The following is a 22,242-nucleotide window of genomic DNA, read 5'->3' as shown; positions in this document are numbered from 1 at the left end:
TACCTCCCTTTATGATATCATCTGGAGGAAAATCAGTTAAAAGTTTGAAGCCATGTTTGATGGTGGATCTGTTCACACACTTGATTCTATTCCCAGTTAAATACATTCACAAAGTGAACTGTTACATAATAACAATATTTTAAATCCAAATATGGTTGATGATGTAAACCTTTATGACATAACACACAACATTCATAAAAAGCTGGTGGCCAACTCTTCTCTATGAGATACGGAGAAAAGAAACAGGTTATCCCAAAGTCATACAATTTACCTCCAATGGGCTTCTTTTGGGTCCTCCCATTTGAACACGGTAGGGATCGATTAAAGCTCTGAAATGCTGCCTACCACAAATGCAAGTTCCCTAGTTAGAATTGTTTTTCTCTATTTCCTGATGGAGAATGGGAATATATAAGGGAAACAAAACATTCAAAATGCATTGCTTTATTCTTTTGTCTTATGACCTTTGTTAGTCAACAACATTCCTTCCACGTACCAGATATTGTTCTAAGGGCTCAGGACATAGAGTGGGGGGGGGGATCACACTTTGGACAGAAATTCTGAAAACATATTAATGTAGTTTCAGGTACAGGAAGTGCTAGTGAGAAGATGAAAAAGGAACGTGATGAAGTAAAAGTGCTGCTCTGGCTTGAGTCAGAAGAGCATCCTATCAAAAGCAATAGCCAAGCTGGAACCAAAACAGTGAGGAAACCACGAATTATGGATCACTGCAAAAAAGTGCAAAAAAATTAAATTAAATATTAAAGTGCAAAAAAAATAAATTAAATATTAAATGAAATTTTAAAAAATTTTTTAAAAAGTAACAGTGAGAAAGTGGCAGTGGAGGAGAAAGGCATTCTGTAGTAACAAAAGCTTGGATGAAAAAAACAGGATGCAGCAGGGAAAAAAAAAACCCATTATGCCCAGGAAACAGAAGGAGATGGGGATATGAGGCTAATGGTGGGCAAGGCTCAGATCAAGAAGGGCGCTGCAAGCTTCAAAGAAGGGGTCTGGGTTTAATTCAAGGCATAACAGAAAGCCAGTGGAAGGTTTTAAGCAGCAGAAGGAATGATCTGATTTCATCTCTCTCTGACTGCTCTAGGGGATGCTGGGTGGATTAGGGAAGGAGGGAATTGAGGAGAACAGTTAGGAAGTGCATTTGGTAACCTAGGCAGGAAACATATGAGGGTTGTTGTAGCAGTGGAGCTGTGGGGACATGCAGACTTAAAAGAGTTCTGATAGGTAGTGATGTGCTGGATGTGGAAGAAAGAAACCAAGGAACATTAATAGGTAGTTGGCCTGAACAGCTGGATGATGGTGCCATGTCCTACAACTGGGAAATGGGCTGGAGAAGCTGGTAGGGAGAAGAAATGTACAGTTTGGCTATGGCCAAATGCTTATAAAAACACCCAAGTGAAGATGTTGAATAGGCAACTGGATATCTAACACAGTCTAGTGTTCTATGAAGCTCTGGGCTAAAGTCAGACATTTTGCAGTCAGTCTACAGCTGCTGATAGAAGCCATGGGAAGGGGTTAGGTAGCCTAAGGAAAGCAACCGAAAGGGGACAGAGGGGAGCCCTAGGGCACTCAAGCATTTCTAAGGAAAAACTGGAAGCAGGGGTGGAATTAGCACATGAAACAGAGGGAATGACCTATGACATAGAAGGAAAATTAGGTCAGTATGGAATCCTATAAACCAAGTGCAGAAGGTGTGTAAAGGGGGGAGTGGTTGAAGACTTCAAAAGCTGAGGAAAGGCTAAGATGCATGCTTAGATTTAATCTTTGTCTTGGCCAGGGATCAATGGTGACAAGAGTCTTGCTGACAGAGTGGTAGAAACAAAAGCCCAGTTGGCGTGGCTAGCAGCCACAGAGAGGATGAGAGAAGGGAAGTGGGGCAAGACAGACTCACCAAGTTTTGCGGTGATGAAGAGGCACAGAAATGGGATGCCTAGAGGTCTACGAGGAGTTAAAGAGATACTAAGATTTGTTTGTACTAATGGAAAATGAACCAAATGAAAAGGAGGATAACATAATTGCAGAAGAAAAACAAGCTCAGTATGACCTGTGTGGTCATAGTAATATAAAACCTGAATACTTATATAACCCAACTATTAGGAAATTGTGGAGAATGGGAAGTACACATGTGTATGTAGGATAGAAAGCATAAGGAAGAGAGAAGGGCTAATTCTCTACCATCCACAGAGGGAAGTTAATAGTTAGTCTTTATACTGAAAGATTAAATAGTAGCAACTAGACAAAAAGTAAAAGGCATCCAAATTGGAAAGAAACAGGTAAAACTGTCACAATTTGCAGATGGCATAATAAATATAGAAAACTAAAGACTCCACTAAAAAACCATTAGAATAGAGGTGCCTGGGTGGCTCAATGGGTTAAGCCTCTGCCTTCAGCTCAGGTCATGATCTCGGGGTCCTGGGATCAAGCCCCACATCGGGCTCTCTGCTCAGCGGGGAGCCTGTTTCCCTCCCTCTCTCTGCTGCTCTGCCTACTTGTGATCTCTCTCTATCAAATAAATAAATAAAATCTTAAAAAAAGCCATTAGAATAAATGATTTCAGTAAAGTTGCAGGATACAAAACCATCATACAAAAGTCTGTTGTGTTTCTATACACTACTAATGAACTAGTGGAAACCAAAATTTAAAAAAAAAAACAATTACATCAAAAAGAATTAAACAGCTAGAAATAAATTTAATCAAGGAAGTAAAAGACCAATGCAAGGAAAACCATAAGAAACTGATCAAAGAAACTGAAGATGTAAATATATGGACAGATACTCTGTGCCCACGGATTGGAAGAGTATCATTAAAATGTCATACTGTTCAAAGCAATCTACAGATTCAATGCAATTACCAACAAAATTCCAGTGGCATTTACCAAGAGCCAAGAACATCCAATGGGGAAAGGACAGTCTCTTCAAAAATGTCATGCAGAAAACTGGACAGCCACATTCAAAGCCATGAAACTAAACCACAGTTTTACACCTACACAACAACTAACTCAAACTGTTGAAAGACATGAATTCATAAAAATAGGTGGTGAGCAACTTGACACCAGTCTTGGCAAGGGTTTTTGTTTGTTTGTCTGTTTGTCTGTTTGTCTTAAAGATTTTATGTATTTATTTAACAGAGAGAGATCACAAGTAGACAGAGAGGCAGGCAGAGAGAGAGGAGGAAGTAGGCTCTCTGCTGAGCAGAGAGCCCGATGCGGGACTCGATCCCAGGACCCTGAGATCATGACCTGAGCCGAAGGCAGCGGCTTAACCCACTGAGCCACCCAGGCGCCAGGGTTTTTGGTTTTAACACCAAAACCAAAGGCAACAAAAGCGAAAATAAATGTTATTTACTATATCAAACTAAAAAGCTTCTGCACACAAAGGAAACCATCAACAAAACAAAAAGGCAACCTACTGGATGGAAGAAAATATGTGCAAATAACATATCTGACAAAAGGGTTGATATAATATACAAAGAACTCCTGTAATTTGGGGCACTTGGGTGACTCAGTTGACTGGGCATCTGCCTTCAGGCTCAGGTCATGACCCCAGGTGCTGGGATCCAGCCCCCCGTTGGGTTCCTCGCTCAGCAGGGAGACCGCTTTTCCCTTTCCCTCTGCCTGCTGCTCCCCCTGCTTGCGCTGTCAAGTGAATAAACAAAATCTTAACACACACACAAAAAACAAAAACCCAAAACTCATGTAACTCAATAGCAAAAAAAGCAAGCAATCCAATTTAAAAATTGGCAGATCAGAACAGACATTTTTCCAAAGACACAGATGGTTAACAGACATGTGAAAAGATGCTCAACATCACGCATCATCAGGGAAACGCAAACCAAAACCCAATGAGATATCACCTCCCATCTATCAGAATGGCTATTAAAAAAATAAGCCATAAGTGTTGGCAAGGATATGAAGGAAATCCCTGTACACTGTTGCTGGGAATGTGAATTGGTGCAGCCACTATGGAAAACAGTATGGAGGTCTCTCAAAAAAAAAAAAAAAAAAAAAAAAAAACAAAAGTAGGGGCACCTGTGTGGCTCAGTAGGTTAAAGCCTCTGCCTTCAGCTCAGGTCATGATCCCAGGGTCCTGGGATGGAGCTCAGTAGGGAGCCTGCTTCCTCCTCTCTTTCTCTCTGCCTGCCTCTCTGCCTATTTGTGATCTCTGTCAAATAAATAAATAAAAATCTTTAAAATAAATAAATAGAAGTAAAATGACCATAAGATTCAGTAATTCTACTTGAGTATTTACCCAATGAAAATGAAAACACTAACTTGAAAGGAAGTATCTACCCCCATGTTCACTCTATCATTATTTGCAATAGCCAAGATACAAAAACAACCTAAGTGCCCATCAGTGAATGGATGGGCAAAGAAGATATGGTATATATACACAATAGCATATTTTTCAGTCAGAAAAAAAGAAGGAAATCTTGCCATTTGTGACAACATGGATGGACAAACCCTGAGAGCATTACGCTAACAGAAATAAGTCAAAGAAAGACAAATACTGCCATGTCACACTTACATGTGGAAGCTCAAAGTTTAAAAAGAAAGAAAAAAAGGAGTTCATAGTTACAGAGGAGAGTGGTGTTACCAAAGGCAGGAGTCGACAAAATGGGTAAAAGGAGTCAAAAGGTACAAACTTCCAGTTATAAAATGAGTCATAGGGAAGTAAGGTGGAACATGGTGACTCTAATTAATACTATATTCTAAATTTGAAAGCTGATAAGAATAGATCTTAGAAGTTCTTATCACACAAATAAAAATTGGTAACTGTACGATGGATACGATCAGACTTATTGCAGTGATCAATTCGGAACACAGTTGAACCCTGAACAACAAGGGTTTGAACTTCAAGTATCCACTTAAATATGGATGCTTTTTTTCCAATGAATACCATTCTGTTAGTGTATGTTCTCATTTTCTTAATAACATTTTCTTTTCTCTAGCTTATTGTATATTTTATGGTACACAGTGCATATAATATACAAAATATGTGTTAATCGACTGTTATCAGTAAGGCTTCTGGTCAATAGTAGGCTACTAGTAGTTAAGATTTTCGACAGCGTGGGGGTTAGTGCCCCTAATCCCCATGCTGTTCAAGGCTCAACTGTGTATAAAATTTTGAATCAGTACATTGTACACCTGAAACTAATGTTGTATTTCAATTAGAATTCAATTTTTTTAAAAAAGGAATTGCAAGGAAAATTAAGATCTATGAAAACCACTACCAAAGCAACAGCTACAGAAGTTGAAAATGAGAGCCCCGGGAAAGCAAACATGGAAAAAAGGCAGCTGCACACCGTAGTTCTTATAAATAAATCCTAAAGTACTGTTTCCTTAAACAATGTGCATACATAATATTTTTATTTGTATAAGTTTTAAAAACTTTAAAAAATGTGTTTGCAAGAAAACTTCAGAGGGTTAGAACATAGATCTAGACTGTGTAAGGGTGAGAGAAGACATAACGTGAGCAGTAGATAGTACAGGTGTGGTGAGATCAATAGTCTGGAGGCTTCGACAGGATGAGAGAACTGTGAAGTAAACTGGAAAGATGAAATCTGGGTAAGACTGAGGTGGGCTGAAAGAAGATCTCAAAGGTGCAACAGTAGCTGAGTGAGCACATAAGCAGATGCCTGAGGTAAAAAAGATCATTGGAGCTAGGATGGTGGATGATAAACCATGTGCTTATTGAAATATTCAAGAATGAAAGCAAGGGTAGTGGAGGAAAGATGGAGAGCCACTGCCCTTTAACTTTTCCTCTAAAGTATTTTCTTTCTAAAACAGAAGAAGGTCAGGGTGCCTGGGTGGCTTAGTCAGTTAAGCATCTGCTTTTGGCTCACACCATGATCCCAGGGTCCTGGAATCGAAACCCAAGGAGTCTACTTCTCCCTCCCCCTGCTCTTGTGCTCTGACTCTCTTTCTCTCTCAAATAAATAAAATCTTCAAAAAATAAAGCAAGAGAGAAGGTGGAGAAAAAAGATGAAATATGTAAGTATAGAGGCCCTTATAATTTACAGAAAGAAAAAAACAAGTCCTACCAGTATATTTGTGGAAACTTCAGTAAATTAGAATATGTGAACTAATATTATTTATGCAGTGAATTAATTTGTTGAGCAAGGGAAGAAGAGATAGGTTGAGAACAGGAAGCGACATCAAGGGTATTTACTATAGAGGCAAATCTCGAAAGGTCAAAGGACAGCACTGATTGTCCATAAAAACTGCTCACATGGAAAGCCCTTACTCTTAACAATGCTAGATACTAGAGCTATTTATTCAAGGAATTCCTTTAATACATATAATCACATGTCATGGGTATGGGGTGTTTTCATATATACATTTATACACACACATATATATATTTATATGGATACAAAAAAACCCATAATTATCAACAGCACATATGGAATGTCAACAAAAAAGGAACTTAGGCCAGAGAAAGCTGAAACTGACAGGGACTTTTTACGCATTCTGAAAACAGGAAATGAGCAGACCTGCAGTAGACCCCAGGAAGGCTCAGCTATCTAATGTATCAGGTATTTCTGAAAACTAGGGTCAAGGGCAGAACTCACAACAGGAACACTGAAACTCTACCAGTAGCACTTGAACCCACGGATCTCTTCATAAAGAAGAAAAGACCTTTACAGTCTGGAGGGAACACAGAGATTCAGAGATTCAGGATTCCATGATTTAAGACTCCACAAACAGCTAAGGAGAGGACGATCTGCACTGAAAACAGAGGCCATCCAGGACTTCTTGGTGAACTTCTGACTTGCAGGCATTTTCGACACTTAATTTCCAGAGTCGGGGGGTTCAGGTTTATACCCCAGGAATTCCTTCCAGAGGAAAAAAGATCTGCCAAAAGAAAAGTACCACAGGATTCTGATACTTGGGAGTTCCTCCAGTGAAAAAGTGGCCATGTCTACACAGAAGTCCACTGGCTAACAAAACTGGACCATGCTCCCTGACCTCTCAGTCAAGTTTTTAAAGAGTCTCACTTTTAAAAATGAACAGAGTGTCAAGGATCACTAGATATCTGAAGAAAGATCTGAGCATGAGTCAGAGTCTGAACTAATCAGGTAGCAATGGAACCTGAAGGCAAAGAGATCGTGCAAGGGGAGGACGAAAACATCCAGGAAAATATAATGTCCCTAACAGGCCACAATGTTCTTTATTTAATACAAGAACAGAGCTTAAAATGAAAAAAATAGGCCATACAAAAGATAGGGAATCAAAATGGGTGTTGAATGAATGAATGAATGAATGAATGAATGAATAGGATTCTTCATTTCTGTAAACTAAAATACCATGGAGCAATGCCTTCAAATTTTGATGGGAAATATGTGCAACCTAGATTCTATAGTAAGACAAACTATAATCCAAATGTGCTAGTAGAGTAAACGTCATCAGATATGCAGAAGCTCCAGAAAAATGAGCTAGTAAAACAAGAAGAAAGATATGTGGACAAGGAAACAGAAAATCCAAACAGAGGAAGAAAAGAAAATCACCAGGGATGGTGAAAGCAAGTCACAAAGTGACAGCTGACCAACAGACCCAGATGGCAACCAAGCCAACAGAAGACAGAGAACACCAAGGAAAAAGAAAAGAACCTGCAGATCCTTAAGGTTAACAGATAACTGTCAAAGTTTGGGGAAGAAATTATGTGATAAAAGACTAAACCAAAAGGTAATAAAAAGTACTTACTAACTAGAGGAAAAATAAAACTTGTGTAAGAAAAGAAATGGAACATAGCATACCAAACAGCAGTTTGTGAAAAATATCTGCATGGTTAAATAATGCACACGAAGTCTTAATTCAAACAAAAATTATAATTGTATTGGAAGGATGGGGAAGGGGATAGTGTTAGGATAGCTATGGCTAGGAGGTATAAGAGCAAAATCCTCATTTTTTCACAGAAATAACTACAATGATAGTAAATCCAAAGCACACCGTGTTCCAGGCACAGATCTAAGTACTTCACCTCTACTAATTTAATCATCCTCATTGAAAACCTTGCTATTATTTTCACCCCCATTTTATATGTGAGAAAACAGAGACAAAGAGGTAACTTGAAGTGCTGGCTGGCTCAGCCTGTAAAGCAACCAACTCTTGATCTCGAGGTTGTAAATTTGAGCCCTATAACAGGTGTAAAGATAAAGAAAGGAAGGAAGGAAGGAAGGAAGATAAAGGGAGGAAGAAAGGGAGGGAAAGGAAAGAAAGAAAAGAAAAATTAAGTGACTTGCCAAAAGCACAATTAATTAACAATAAAGCCAAGAATCAAACCTCAGCAAATAGCTCCACAGTCCATGTTCATACCTACCCTAACAGCAGTTCTCAGAAAGTGTTTACACTCTTAAAAATTATTGAGAACACCAAAGGCTCTTAGTTCATGTGCACTATAGCTATCAAGAGTGTTTTAACAGGCTTTCCAGAATTGTGGCTACTCTTCCTTTCATGGAACATAAAACCCAAAGATTTCCTAAAAGTCAGTTGCAATGTCAAATATGAAATTCTATCAATGAACCTTCATATTCTGTGGGCTTGCAATTTGAGGGTATATTTTGCATGCACTGGTCATTAGGGAAATACTGATTCACTTACTTTTGCAGATCTTCCAAATGTTGACACCTTTTATTGTGTAGTATTAAAGAAAATCACATTCATTAATATCTCCACTGATCTTATCAGGAAAGTTTAGCTAGTGGGAAGTTCTCAAACTCATGGTGCTAAGCAGAATTTTTCCAAATTCTAATTTTCTCCTGAAAACTCGAGTTTTTTAAGCAACATGTTTTAAGAAACATTTCCATTTTTCCTTGAAGTGGCAGGTTCACTGTTCATTTCTGAAAAAACGTTATTCACATTTCCAAGTCTGACTAAGCATGATGACTGTCAGTCTTTCAAGTAAAAATGATGCTCCATGAAAAAAGGGGCCAGAGTTCAGATTATGGCTCAAAACAATTACACACATGATTTTTTTTTTTTTTTTTTTTTCAGAACATCCATCATACTTCTGTATGTAATTTGGAAGTGCCTGAAGCATACTTCCCATTTTAATCACACATAACACAAGGGTAGAGAATAAAATTTACAATGTTCACTGCATCATTATCAGGGATATTAAGTGAACCTGGCATTATCATTCCCTGTGAAGGCTTAGGAGTGTGGAATAAAATGATAGCTTGGTGCCTTCAATCTTACCTACCATTGCTTCTGTGCTGTGAATGCAAACATAGTGGGAAAAGGAAAACACCTCTGTGCTATTACAAAAACCTGTTTTAACCTCACAGACCTCTTGAATGGGACACAGAGCTCCCCGGGATGGTCAGATAATCTCTGAGAACGACTGCACTATGTAGCCTTGTGCACAGTGTCTAAAACTGAAAAATAAAGAAGTGACAATAAAGTACATTTTAAAATAGGAAGGCCTGGGTCGCCTGGGTGGCTCAGTGGGTTAAGCCGCTGCCTTTGGCTCAGGTCATGATCTCAGGATCCTGGGATTGAGTCCCGCATCAGGCTCTCTGCTCAGCAGGGACCCTGCTTCCCCCTCTCTCTCTCTGCCTGCCTCTCCGTCTACTTGTGATTTCTCTCTGTCAAATAAATAAATAAAATCTTTTAAATAAATAAATAAAATAGGAAGGCCAGTACCAAAAGAGACAATATAAATAGCTGTCCTTCAAGAAGGGGAAGCATTAACTGTGTCTTTCATAGACACAGTTGTACACTATTGACTTTTTAGGAACATGGATTATTCTTATAAAAATCCGCAAAAATAGCTATATCCTTCCTCATCAGAAGACAAGTAATTTTTTCCTTTTCGTCAGGTTATCCCAAATATATTTTGTCCTGGGGGAACTCTTACTCCTACATTCCAACATGCAGGAGTCAAAAAAAATGAAGATGCTTCAAGAATAAATATTAAAAGAAAAAGGTTGGAAAACACTACCTCGGGGCACCTGGGTGGCTCAGTGAGTTAAGCCTCTGCTTTCGGCTCAGGTCATGATCCCAGGGTCGTGGGATGGAGCCTGCGTCGGGCTCTCTGCTCAGCGGGGAGCCTGCTTCCTCCTCTCTCTCTGCCTGCCTCTCTGCCTACTTGTGATCTCTGTCTGTCAAATAAATAAATAGAATCTTAAAAAACAAAACACCACCTCACTTCATTGTAGAGAAAAACATCAACTGGCAAAAACAAAACAAAACAAAAAACCCTGCAAAATAAAATAGCTCCTCTAGAAAACCATTTCTATCCAGGATTTCCTGATTTTTAACATAGCCATGCTCAACATCACTATCAATGAAAACTGAACACTCGCCGTAAAGACGAGTATAAAACATTACCTCCCCAGATCCAAAAACAGATGAGATGCACAAGAAGGTAGAAACACCATATGAAAGCTTCGTAAGAGAATTCATGACAGAAGTTAGAAGAATACCATACCAGAAAAGGGGAATTCGGTGTCAAAGGAGACTTCTCTGCCTTCTTTAAACTCCGCTGCTGAGCAATGAAACGAATAAGATGGTTTGTTTCAGGAGAGCCCCGAGCACCGATTGTAGAACGTCGTCTGGATTTTTTAAGGTAGGATGAGGACTTTCCTATAACGAAAACTGTCTTTTACATTGGAACAAAACAAGGCTATCATGAGTAATCATGTACTGAATTCCCTGTAATATACCAACCTAAAAGAGAACATGAGAAGCACCTATTACGGAAATCTAAATAGAGAATTATAGAGGAAGTTATTCACACATCATCAGATGGATAGGGATCTTTGTTTATTGATTTATTCCATGCTTCTGGAAGTGCCTGGCACATAGAAAACGCTGATCAGAGAGTTGTGGAATGAGCACATGAACACATATTTTGATAGTTCTCATTTTTGTTTTATATTTCCTGCACACAGGAATGGGTAATGTCTAGCTTTGGACTAATAACTTCTCTTTTTTCGGAATTAGTCTGTCTTATCCCCAAGAACTGAAAAGAAAGCTCTCTCCACTTTGGCACGTGCACTCCCATGTTCTCAATTTTCAAAATCATTTTTCTCTGAGAAACCAATCCACCTTCCACACACTATGCTGCATTCGGGCCACATGCTAAAGAGCACAAAATGAATCCAGTTTTTCCTTTAAAGGCTTATAGATAATGTTCTTGAGAATGGAAACAGAATGGCACATCACTGTGTCTTGTCTACATCATGCATTATTCAGTCTAGTGCCCTCTGACTTTTCAGCCTTCCTTCACCTTCTACTTCTAAATACTCTTCTCCAATCTAATCCCAGTTTCACGTTTATTTCCTCTCTTAGCTAAATCAGACTTCACAGATGAATTTCATTTCTACTCCTTGCAGATTCGTCTGAGTCAACTTTGCTTGTGATTTTGAAAGAGGCATATCCAATCTTTCTTAATAGCTCTTCAACTTTCTTCTATTTTTGCCATATGTAAGCATAAAATTTATTACTACTTAGAGGAGTCAGGTCAAAAAATGATTCACATGTGTATTCTTTCCCAGTCTGAGCACAGGGCACATTGTTGAACATTATGCTGCTTGCCCTGGGAACCGAATATTCTGCTATGCTAGTTGCACCGTGCATATTCACAGAAATCTCCCTAACAAAACATTTGTAGAGTCAAAGTAATGGGAGAGGGTAGATTAGATGCACAAAACTGCGTTAGTTATTTTTAAACTTCAAAAGCACTGCAATAAACTTCTTTTACCTGAAGAGTTCTTTACAAAGCTTTCAGGTGTAATTCCCAATTGCTCTACTGTTACTGTGGAAAAGTCCAAAGGTGACTTGAAAGTATCCAGTGTGCAACCATTAGGAGTCACTTCAGGTTCATGCTTCTGAGGAGTTACAAGATTCCCATTTCCCAAAATGAAAGAGGAATTTTCTGAAACAGACAACATGTTGTGAGGGCCAAACATCATTATGAAATCAAACACCTAAACCTCACATTTTACAAGGAGGCAACAGATCACTACATACCATCATCACGAAGAGCAGGCTCCTTGGTTTCAAGACGCTCGCTGTCTTTGGGGTTGCTATCCATCTTTAAAAAAAAAAAGCCATTTCCGAGATTAAAGATTTAATCAAGATTCTCATTCAAGACTGAATTCTAATCTATACACAATCTATACAGGCATGAAAATAGAGGCCAAGCGGGTATTTTGAGGGCTTTTCAAAAAGACAAATGCAGGAAACTGCTGTTGGGGAATGCAACAAAGCAGACCTCCCACTAGAAGCCAAGGCTTTTCAACCTTGGCGAACATCTGAATCATCTGGGTACCCTGTTACAGACACAGCTTTGCGGATTCCCAGAAATTCTATTAAGTAGGTCTGGCGGGGCTCCAGGAAACCTGCATTTTAGAAAGCACGCGGGGGGTCCGGCTCGGGTCTCAGGAGGACCACCATCTCCGTGGAGCAGGATAAGTGAGAACACGCTTTTGAGAAGCACGGCCCAGAAGCAGCTCTGCAGGACCAGGGCCCCTGCCCTACCTCTCACTCCCGCAGCTGGGCTCTCCTCCCACTGGGTGTATTTGCAACGTTCCACCGCCCGAGTGTCGTGCAGGGGCTGACGGTTCGCCCGAGAAGGCAACTGTCAGCAGCCAAGCCGGCCGCCGGGAGCTGCCTCGTCCGGCCCGAGGAACTCCGACCCAGCCGTCCGCGATCCCTACCTTCTCCTCCGCCGGCCGCTGCCCGCCACCCGCCGCCAGATTCAAATCGCCGGCCCCGCCTCCCTGGCGTCGGCGTTACTCCAGGAATCTCTACGCCGCGGCTGTCCACACGTGTCCACGCGCACCCCGAACTCTCCCGGGCCTGTATCTAGTCCTCCCAGGACCAGGAGTGGCTTGGTGAGCTCGAGAGAAGCCACCACTAGCTGCGGGTGACGCGCCAACCAGAGAGAGGGGCTGCTAATCTGTATCCAGGGGGGACTACTTTCCGTGAGAATCTCGCGGAAGAACCCTTCGGTTAGCGCCTTAGCTCCGCCCTCGCTTTGCAATTGGATGCTGCAAACTTCGAAAAGAATCACTGGGCCAATCCTGGTGGAACGACGGGCGGGCTCTTGCCCAATCATCCAGTCCGGACAGCGGCCATTTAGTCCGTGGTTTGAGAGAGTGGGCGGAGGCGCTGACTTGTATGGGTCCCCGTTAGCGCTCCACCTCTTTCCTTCCAACCCCGCCTCCCCATGCAGATGAGCTCTACCTGGTATGGGGTTTGCGCCTGCTCAGTAACGCCTAGAGCCGCCGTTCGGCTCCAGGTTGTGCTGATTGGCTGATAACCCTTCCCGTCTGCAAGACTGCAACCTCTCTTCCCTCCCTCCACCTGGGCTGGGTTAGTATGAGCCCACCCAGTGCAGGGCGATAATTGGCTGAGTTCTGGCCGGCGCTGCCGGTTGATTGGTGGAGCTTAGAGTCAGTCTGGGAGAGGTGGGGGAAGGGTCCCAGGCTGGCTGAGGAGCCCAGGGGCGGGGTGGGAAGGGAGGACCGGCCAACCCTGGGGTGTGGGACCGAGAGTGCGTGCGAGTGTGTCTCTGTAAGAAAAGGAAGGTGGCGAAGGGAGGAGAGTCCGAGTGGGTGGAGGGAGGGGTAGGGCGGGAGAAGAAAAAGGTGGGAGGAGAGCCAGGTGGGAGGGTGGCGACTCACTCAGGACCCAGTGGGGGCAGCGCGATGAGGCGGGTGACCCTGTTCCTTAACGGCAGCCCCAAGAATGGAAAGGTAAGGAGGTCGGTAGGAGGCTGGCCGCCTGTGGGGGGAGAGGGCAGCGGAGCGCGGAACGGGCTGGCAGGGCAGAGGGCTGAAGTTGGGGAGAGCGGCTGGGAGGTGGGCGTGCGCCGGGGTGGAGGGCGTCCGGGAGGTGAACGTCGGGTTCCCGCGGCCTCCTCCCAACCCGCGGGATTCCTGGCCGGAGCCTGCCCTTCGGCTCCCCCGCCGCCCTGGGGGCCAGCGCAGGTCAGCTTGTGCTTTATCGTTCCCTCGTCCAGGTGTGGGTCCTGGAAAGCGGAGGACTCGGACGGCGAGGGGAGGGCCGCTATCACCTGAGCGCTTGGTGCTGGTGTTCCTCTTTCCACTTCCTCCCCGAAGACCCTGCTGCCCCCCACCCTGGCTGTAGAAGGGCGCGCGTTGCCACCTTGGTGCTGACTAATGGTCTGCTCCAGAAAGTGGTGGTTAACAACTAAGGCAGACTCGGAAGGTTGATCAGGTAGAAAGAATAAAATTGTCTGTCGGTGGCTAAGTCAAGTATCCTTCTGTCCTAGGGCGAATAGAAGATTGAAAATTAAGGACATTTGCGTGATGGTTCCTACCTCTCTATCTTGTAGGCGCCCCAAGCCCCGCCGCCGCCAAACTTACGTACTCACTTTTTTATTTTGCCTTGTTTTATTTTACTTAGTTCCTTAGAAGACTGTCACAATGGACCAAAATGGGTTGATTTGATTACTAGTTGCTGTGTTAGGCCTTTGTTGAGGGTGTGGTACCAAATGTTTTTTTCCAAGGCTGGAGCAAGCCAAAATGAATCCTGTTCCTTCTCAAGCCTCTTGCCCCACCCATGGAACTTGTTCGGCTTCTTTGGAAAATTTGACTGTTCAAGGCAGACATTTATGATGTGGCTAAATGACATCTAGAAGTAACTATGCCTTAGAGTCTAAGGTAAAGGTAAATTGACCTCCCTATATTATTTGCCAGAATACAATACTTCGTTTCTTGCATGTTTTGGAAACAGTACGTTTTTAAATAGTGTAATTGTGCCCCGGTATAAAAAATGGTTTTCGAACTACTCTGAAATTTTAAATAAATCTGCTCCAAAAATTTGAACCACGTATAGTTTGTTGACTATAATTTTGTGTAATTCTGATTTTAGAGATTTAATATATAAAAACAACTGGCATATATTCAAGTTCTTGAGTTTTCATAAATATTACTTCAAAATATACTTCACAGGGCTCATACTATTTCTGACCATTAACTTTCTAAACCTGTTTGTCTGTTAGCTACTAATAATCTAAAACTTACATTGTTACTGGAAGAAAAAATTAGTATAGCCAAACAACTGTAATATGTTCTCAAAAACAGACCTTTGGTTGACCTTTTTATCTAGCATCTTTTTGTTTCTCTCTGAAAGACAAGATGTTTAGACTCAGTCATAAATATTTAACTGTGCTCTAATTCTCCTCTGAAACCATTGGATTTTGTTCTTTCAAAGATCGGTATGTTAATCTTACCATATATATTTTAAAGCTATCTCGTTTTGACCAGATTAGGTTTTGGGGTTTAAATTTTTAAATTTTTAAAAAATATTTTGAAGGAAGTCTCAAAACATTGAAAAAAAAACCACATCTCAAGTAAATAAAGATAAATATATTTATGTTGTGAAGATCATAAAGACCCAGACTGGAGAAAGAAACTAGTATGATTCAATATTAAAAACAGATCATACTATAATCCTTACTACTCAATTAGAAAACATATTCTTTGCCAAAGTTCTAAGTGTTTCCTCTCTATCCAGCTGATTAAAAAAAAAAAAAACCACTGTAATTACTCTTATTTGACAAAAGAGCACAGAATACGTTAACAGCTTGCATGTTTATGTAAATAAGGTGACTAGAGTTAGCCAGGATTGGCATGATCATGGCACGATGTTCATGAAAGACATGCTGAAACAGAGCACTACTATTAGAGTTTGAGTTCCCATCCAGCAGCTGGAGTATCTGTCGCTTTCAGTCTCTCCTTATTAACCTACCTTCTATTTTTGCTTCCTGTTCTAAACTAAAAGATCAGTGTCTGTTTTTTCAAATAAGTTTCCCTCCTATAAAGCTGCTTCTGTGGTTGCCAGACGGGGCCCTAAAACCTGGGCTTGGAGAGGCAGAGAGTTACTGCAGGGAACTACATCATATGTTTACCGTGACTCTTCTATATACTGAATGAACATTAAGTGTCACTAGTACATGCTTTGATGTTGTGGTTGTAGAGAGGGCTGTGCGTGCTCTAACACAGTGCTTGCCAGAGTGAGGTGGTACACCACAGAGGGTGTGCAAGAGGAGCCAGGGGAGTTTAAGAAGAAATATTACACTTTTTATTTATATTTTTACCTGGAAATATATAACTATATGAAAACTTGATTTTTTAATCCGTAAAGACACATGTTTTCCATTACTGAATGTGTCAGGTGGTCTCAAGTCTACTGAGAGAAGGAAGTGCGTTCATATGTGAAAACTTCTTCCCCAGTTGGTTCATATTGGTGTATTGTGATAAACTGAAGCATACAGTGCAGGTTAAGATTGCATTATCCAGGTTTTTTGTTTGTTTTTTAAGATTTTATTTATCTATTTGACAGAGATCACAAGCAGGCAGAGAGGCAGGCAGAGAGAGGAAGGAAAGCAGGCTCCCCACCAAGCAGAGAGCCTGATGTGGGGCTCAATCCCAGGACCCTGGGATCATGACCTGAGCTGAATGCAGGGGCTTTAACCCACTGAGCCACCCAGGCGCCCTGCATTATCCAGTTTTAACTAAATTAACCTTCACCAAAATGCCAAGTGACTTTAAAAGATTCCTTCAAAGCTGCAGACTGAAGACTTACCTGAACACAAGTAAGCAATGAGAAGATGGCAGAGCTACCACTTCTCCAAATATAAACCATGAGATTTGGAAAAGAAAAAAAAAAAAAAAAATCTCTGAACCTAAGAAGTCCAAAGTTGTCAGGGTTGGTTTTTGTTTGGTTTTGTTTTGTTTTGTTTTTTAAAGATTTACCTATTTATGTGAGGGCGCTCATGCACGTGTGCGAGTGGGGGGAGAGGCAGAGGGAGAGAATCTTTCAAGCAGACCCCCCACGGAGTGCCAGAGCACGAATTAGGGCTAAGTCCCATGATCCTGAGATCATGACCTAATCCAAAACCAAGAGTTGAATGCTCAACTGACTAGACCACCCAGGCACCCCCAAAAGGGCTGAATTTTAAGAAGACTATTTAAAGTCCTAATTAGTAGCTGTTTTTAACTGTAAGCCACTCCCTAAGTGTATATTGTTCTTTGAAACTTAAGCTGATGATGAGATGAGGTCACCCTAATTAGCAAGATGTTTAAAAATATTTTCCAGTATATGAAGACAATAAGATGTTTTTCTTTTCCTTTCTTGTTTGTTTTCAGTGTTAAAAATCAATTTTACATTTTGGCATGATTTCCCTAAATTTAATGATATTTAGGGGATACTTACCAGCCAGCAGCATATTGAAAGTCAATAAAGATCCTCATTTGGGAAATCATGTGTTTTTTCTGACCGTGGCATAAACTTTATATATAAGTAAATCAATATACAATACAAATGTTTGAGCACATGCCCAAAAATGTTTTACTGATGGGGTACATAATCAAAAATGTTTGAAGGCCATACTTCTAAAAAATTGGGATCTTCAAATTTGTTTTTTTTTTAGTTGCTCCAAAAGGATCAGTGTATCCTCTCATCCTTTCTCCATATGCCTCAGAATTCCCATTTTTCTCTTTTTAATATTCTCTGTAAATAGCATTAAGGAATTTGAAATGAGGACTCAGACATCTGAATGTTGTAAGTGGCTTCTGAATAACTAATGTCAGCTCAAAATTTCTGTAAATTTTGAACAAGAGTTGCTTTAACTTCAGAATATTTAGTAATAGGCTGTGCAAGTCACAGACCTTTTTATATCTTATTTTTTCAGCCAGAACTTACTGAGTACCATCTTGTACAAGGAACCATGCCAGCTCACTGCAGACATAATGGGATGTGAGATAGGTCTTCTATACTGATGTTTACACTCTTTATCCAGGACATAAGTGTTTTCTTCTGGCTTTGATATTAGGTCAGAAATGTTGTTAATATAAAGTATCCAGATTTAAATCCATTATATTAAGTTGAAGAAAGATGAAATCTATGTGATCTTTGCCTATTGAGATCTAAACATTAAGAACTTTGCTCTTCAGCTTTAAAACATTTAAAAAATACATTTGATACATATAAAGAATATTAATATGCATAATACTTAAGAGGAAAATAACATACCAAATATCAGTAAACCTGCCACACAACATAAGAAAAAATATATTACCAAAACTTAATGTGCTTATTCACTTTCCTATCCCCCTGCTTCTCTGTGAAGTCAGCTAATTTCATGAATGCTGTATTTCCCTTTGCTCTGTGTCTTTAGTAGTTCAGTTATAGATAGTTATATATATATTTTTAAATTTGCTATATACATCTTTAATAGATATAACTGATCTGTATAGCTATATATAACTGAACTGTATATTTGTCATCTTTGGGACATATCCTAAATAGATGTCATATGTAATATCTTTGGACTTATATTTTTCATTTCAATATATTTTCATTCAATAATATTTCTAAGATTATATCCATAATGTTACACATAGATTAGTTATTTTTGTGGTTTATAATAGTCCATTGATTACAAGCACTATCCCATTTTATCCATCCTCCTGTCAGTGGACATTTGGGTTGTTCTTTTCTTTATATTTTGCTATTAAATTAACAGTGTTGCCATGAATATTCCTGTGTAGGTATCCTGGTGCACACATGCCAGCATTTTTCTAGGGCAGTGGATGGCAAACTTTAGCATGCATTGGGATTCGTTGAAGAATGGAGAAAACACATTGCTGGGTTCCATCCTCAGTGCTTCAGATTCAGTAGATCTAGGGTGGGGCTAAGAATTTGAATTTCTAACATATTTTTAAGGTGAGTCTAATGCTGCCAATTAGGGACCACCCTTTTTTTTTTTTTTTTAAGATTTTATTTATTTGAGAGAAAGAGAGAAAACATGAGCAGGGGGAAGGGCAGAGGAAGAATCTGGCTCCACTCTCCTACCCTTTGCTCTGTTGGGGCTCCATCCTAGATCCCAGTACTCCAGGACCATGACCCAAGGTGATGGCAGCTGCTTAGCCTACTAAGCCACCCAGGCACCCCTAGGGAACACATTTTTGAGAACCAATGCTCTGTGAATATAAGTTGTACTAACAGTTGACCCTTCAACAATATGCATTTGAACTGCACAGGTCCACTTATGTGTAGATTTTTTTTTTTTTATAAATAACGTATAGTACTATGAATATATTTTCTCTAGCACACTTTGATATAAAAATAGAGTAACATAACTTAAACATTATGTGTTAATTGACTATGTTATTGGTATGACTTCTGGTCAATAGTCGGCTATTAGTAAAGTGTTCGAAGAGTCAGAAGTTCTATGTGGATTTTACACATCCTCTACACAGGAGAGGGGGAGTTGGTGCCCCAAAACCCTGCATTGTTCAAGAGTCAACTGTGTTGGGTGTTAGGTATATGAATGCTTAATTTTTTTAAATGCCAAATTGTTTTTCAGAGTTATTGCAATAATTTTATATCCCACCAGCATTGCATAAACCTTCCCACTGATCCACATCCTCCTCAATGCTTAATATTCTCAATACTTTTCAATATTTAATATTTTAATATTTGCCTTCTTGACCTAAGGTTATGTTCTCTTTTTTAGGAACAAAATAACTTTAAAATATGTGGAATTTAAGAAACAAGACAAAGAGGAAAGGGGAAAAAGAGAAGCAAACCAAGAAACAAACTTAACTATAGAGAACAAACTGATGGTTATCAGAGGGGAGGCAGGATTGGGGGGATGTGTGAAATAGGGGATGGGGATGAAGGAGTACACTTATGATAAGCACCAGGTGTTGTATGCAAGTATTGAATCACTCTGTCAAACACCTGAAACTAATGTTAAACTGTTAACTAACTGAAATTTAAATAAAAACTGCCCCCCCCCCATTTTAGTATTGAACTAAAAGTGTAGGTAGAGTAAATTGAATTCTGTGTTTGGTAATTGTGATTGATGGTTTGGTTGAATAAATCAGCCTGCATAAATTGAATAAGTATTTTTTGATAGTATATTAGTTAATAGATAATATGAGCATAAAGAAAAATGCTTTATGTACATTTTATGTAATTTTTAAATTTGAATAACATAGGTTACAATTTGAAAATGGTGTTTAAAGGCAAATTAAAACTCACTAAACTGATATGCCCTCCTAGACACAGTATAACATTGGCTTTCCCAGTTGGTATATGGCTTTCACTTGTCTTGGGGTCTGAAATTTAGAAAGGATTAAGTTAAATAGTAGCATAATATGGTGATCATTAACTTAACTAGAAGCACTTCTCAATTTACTCCATAGAATGTTTCCATTCTAAGTATAGTGCCTTATTTATTAAAGTGGATAATCCCAGTAACTTGGGAACTCCAGGTCCACCCTGGGGAGCATACCACACAGAAAGCAAATAACCATTCTTAGCATGATCATTTTATAAATGCTTGGCCTCTCTGAGGACTAAAATAAGCTTAGTGTATAACAAAGCTCATATCTATGATATACAGGATTTTCATTGCTACTTTCTCCCCAACAAAGCTGTTACATAAGGAAAGGTACATGAGCCAGTCTATTGGAGACTTTCTTATCAACTTAAAATGTTTTCCAAGCCTATCACATTTTTATGTTGGTACTTATATATTTTTAAATTAGATATTCTGATTGGTTCATATGAAAGACAGATTTCAAATATATGTTTACAATATAATTCCATCTTATTTGTTAGTATGCTTAAGAAAGTAAAGCTAAAGTGATCTAATTAAAAAACAAATGCCAAAAATGCCCTCCAAATGAAAAATAAGAGTGGTAGCCCAACTTGAGAGCAGTTTTCAAATCTACAGAACTGTGAGATTTCTTGCAATAATTTCACTACTACTTTCTCTAATTGCTAGCCTTTTGATTATTTCATTTAGAGGAAAGTGTGAGTTGCATAACATCAATACATTAAATTTTCCTCCATTTTGTGATAGGGCTGGTTGAGGGAGAGGAGTGAAAAGAAATGTTGGGGGAGAAAGTTGATGTTCTATCTAGCAAGGAGAGGATAATGTCAAATCAACTAAAGCCATGTAAAGATATATAAGAAGCAAAGGTCAATTAAAAACTTCTTACATAATGGCAACTATGAAAAGAATGCTGAAATTGGAAAGGATTTTCTTACTCTCCCCTGGCAGTTTCCAGGCTGTAAAAGTTGATCCTACATTTGCTTTGGTCAGTCTCTTGGGCTTCTATGCTTTTGATTCTTTTCAGTTTTCTCTCCACACCCTTTCTCTGCCCAGATGGGTTTGCTGCACGTAATGCCTTATGTTTTTTCTCTTCCTTTTCTCCCAGGAACATGTATCTGCAGTAACAGAATTCCAGGCTCTATTACAGAGGCGAAAAAATGATAGGAAATAAAGGAGACACATTTTATTCAGGTTTCAGTTATGTATGGCATGTCTGCTGTGTTGAGACACTGCCAAGTGCTTTCCATTATTTTTTTCGAAACCATGGCAAGATATACATAACATAAAAGTTACCATTTTAGCCATTTTTAAGCATATAGTTCATTGGCATTAAGTACATTCACCCCTACTTCCAGAACTTTTTTATCATACCTAGTAGAAACTACATACAAACAATGACTTTCCAATTCACCCTCTCCCCTGGTAATCTTTATTCTACTTTCTGCCTCTATGAATTTGCCTATGTCATATAAGTGGGATCACATAATATTTGCCCTTTTATGTGTCTGGCTTAGTTAGCATATGGCTTCAGGATTCATATATATTGTAGCATATATCAGAATTTCATTCCTTTGAATAGCTGGATAATATTCCATTGTGTGTATTTACCGCATTTTGTTTATCCAGTCATCTGTTAAGGACAGTTGGATTGTGTATGACTTTTAATCCACCTACATCCCATTAAAATTGTGCTTGCCTACAACTCTTCCCTAGAATTCACCAGCTTGCTATAGTTATCTGTCCTTTCATCTTTATTAACCAAGAGAAGACAGTTGGGAATCTGGGTACTCTGCCATGAAGATTGCACACTTCCTTATTGGCAAACAATTCCCTCTATACCCTGCTATTCATTGCATTTATTTAACTGAAACTTCAGGGTCTCCTAAACTCCAGTCACTGGTAAACAAAGGATCAGCCTTGTTTCTTATTTCATAAGGCACTTTGATCTAGTATCCTGTGGGAAGTTGATTGGCTGTTCATTCTTCATGTTCAGCCCCTCATCTATGTTTTATTCTTAATTTTCAGTGATCCTAACTGATAATGGTAATGCTATACAAATCAGTCACTGGGAGCCCATAGTTAAAATTATATTGTAGCAAAAACAACTTAACTACATGTAGAG

The 22,242-nt window shown here is 39.7% G+C and overlaps 2 protein-coding genes across 5 annotated transcripts in view; one reads left to right on the top strand and one right to left on the bottom strand.

The window, feature by feature from the left end:
• Window positions 1–12,881, bottom strand: part of CDCA2 (cell division cycle associated 2) — a 48,475-nt gene extending 35,594 nt beyond the window's left edge. For 2 of the 3 annotated variants that reach the window (XM_059393166.1, XM_059393185.1), the window contains exons 1-4: window positions 12,500–12,881; window positions 11,990–12,053; window positions 11,721–11,894; window positions 10,446–10,600 (exon numbers count right to left, since the gene is read on the bottom strand). In XM_059393166.1, coding sequence (XP_059249149.1) covers window positions 10,446–10,600; window positions 11,721–11,894; window positions 11,990–12,053 — 393 coding nt within the window. In that variant the 5' untranslated portion in view covers window positions 12,500–12,881. The remainder of the gene's footprint in view (window positions 1–10,445; window positions 10,601–11,720; window positions 11,895–11,989; window positions 12,054–12,499) is intronic. The other variant, XM_059393175.1, reaches the window with a different exon arrangement.
• A 581-nt stretch (window positions 12,882–13,462) lies between these two features.
• Window positions 13,463–22,242, top strand: part of KCTD9 (potassium channel tetramerization domain containing 9) — a 43,548-nt gene continuing 34,768 nt past the window's right edge. Inside the window, exon 1 of one of the 2 annotated variants that reach the window (XM_059372009.1) lies at window positions 13,463–13,537. Coding sequence is in view for 1 of the 2 variants with exons in the window: in XM_059372001.1 (XP_059227984.1) it covers window positions 13,672–13,719 (48 nt within the window). In the remaining variant the exon portion in view is untranslated. Of the gene's footprint in view, window positions 13,538–13,564; window positions 13,720–22,242 lie in introns of those variants that run through there. The other variant, XM_059372001.1, reaches the window with a different exon arrangement.

This window comes from Mustela nigripes, chromosome 1 (assembly GCF_022355385.1).
Source record: "Mustela nigripes isolate SB6536 chromosome 1, MUSNIG.SB6536, whole genome shotgun sequence".
Lineage (NCBI taxonomy): Eukaryota > Metazoa > Chordata > Mammalia > Carnivora > Mustelidae > Mustela > Mustela nigripes.
Note: the sequence above shows the minus strand (reverse complement) of the source record. Positions and strands in the feature narration are given on the sequence as shown.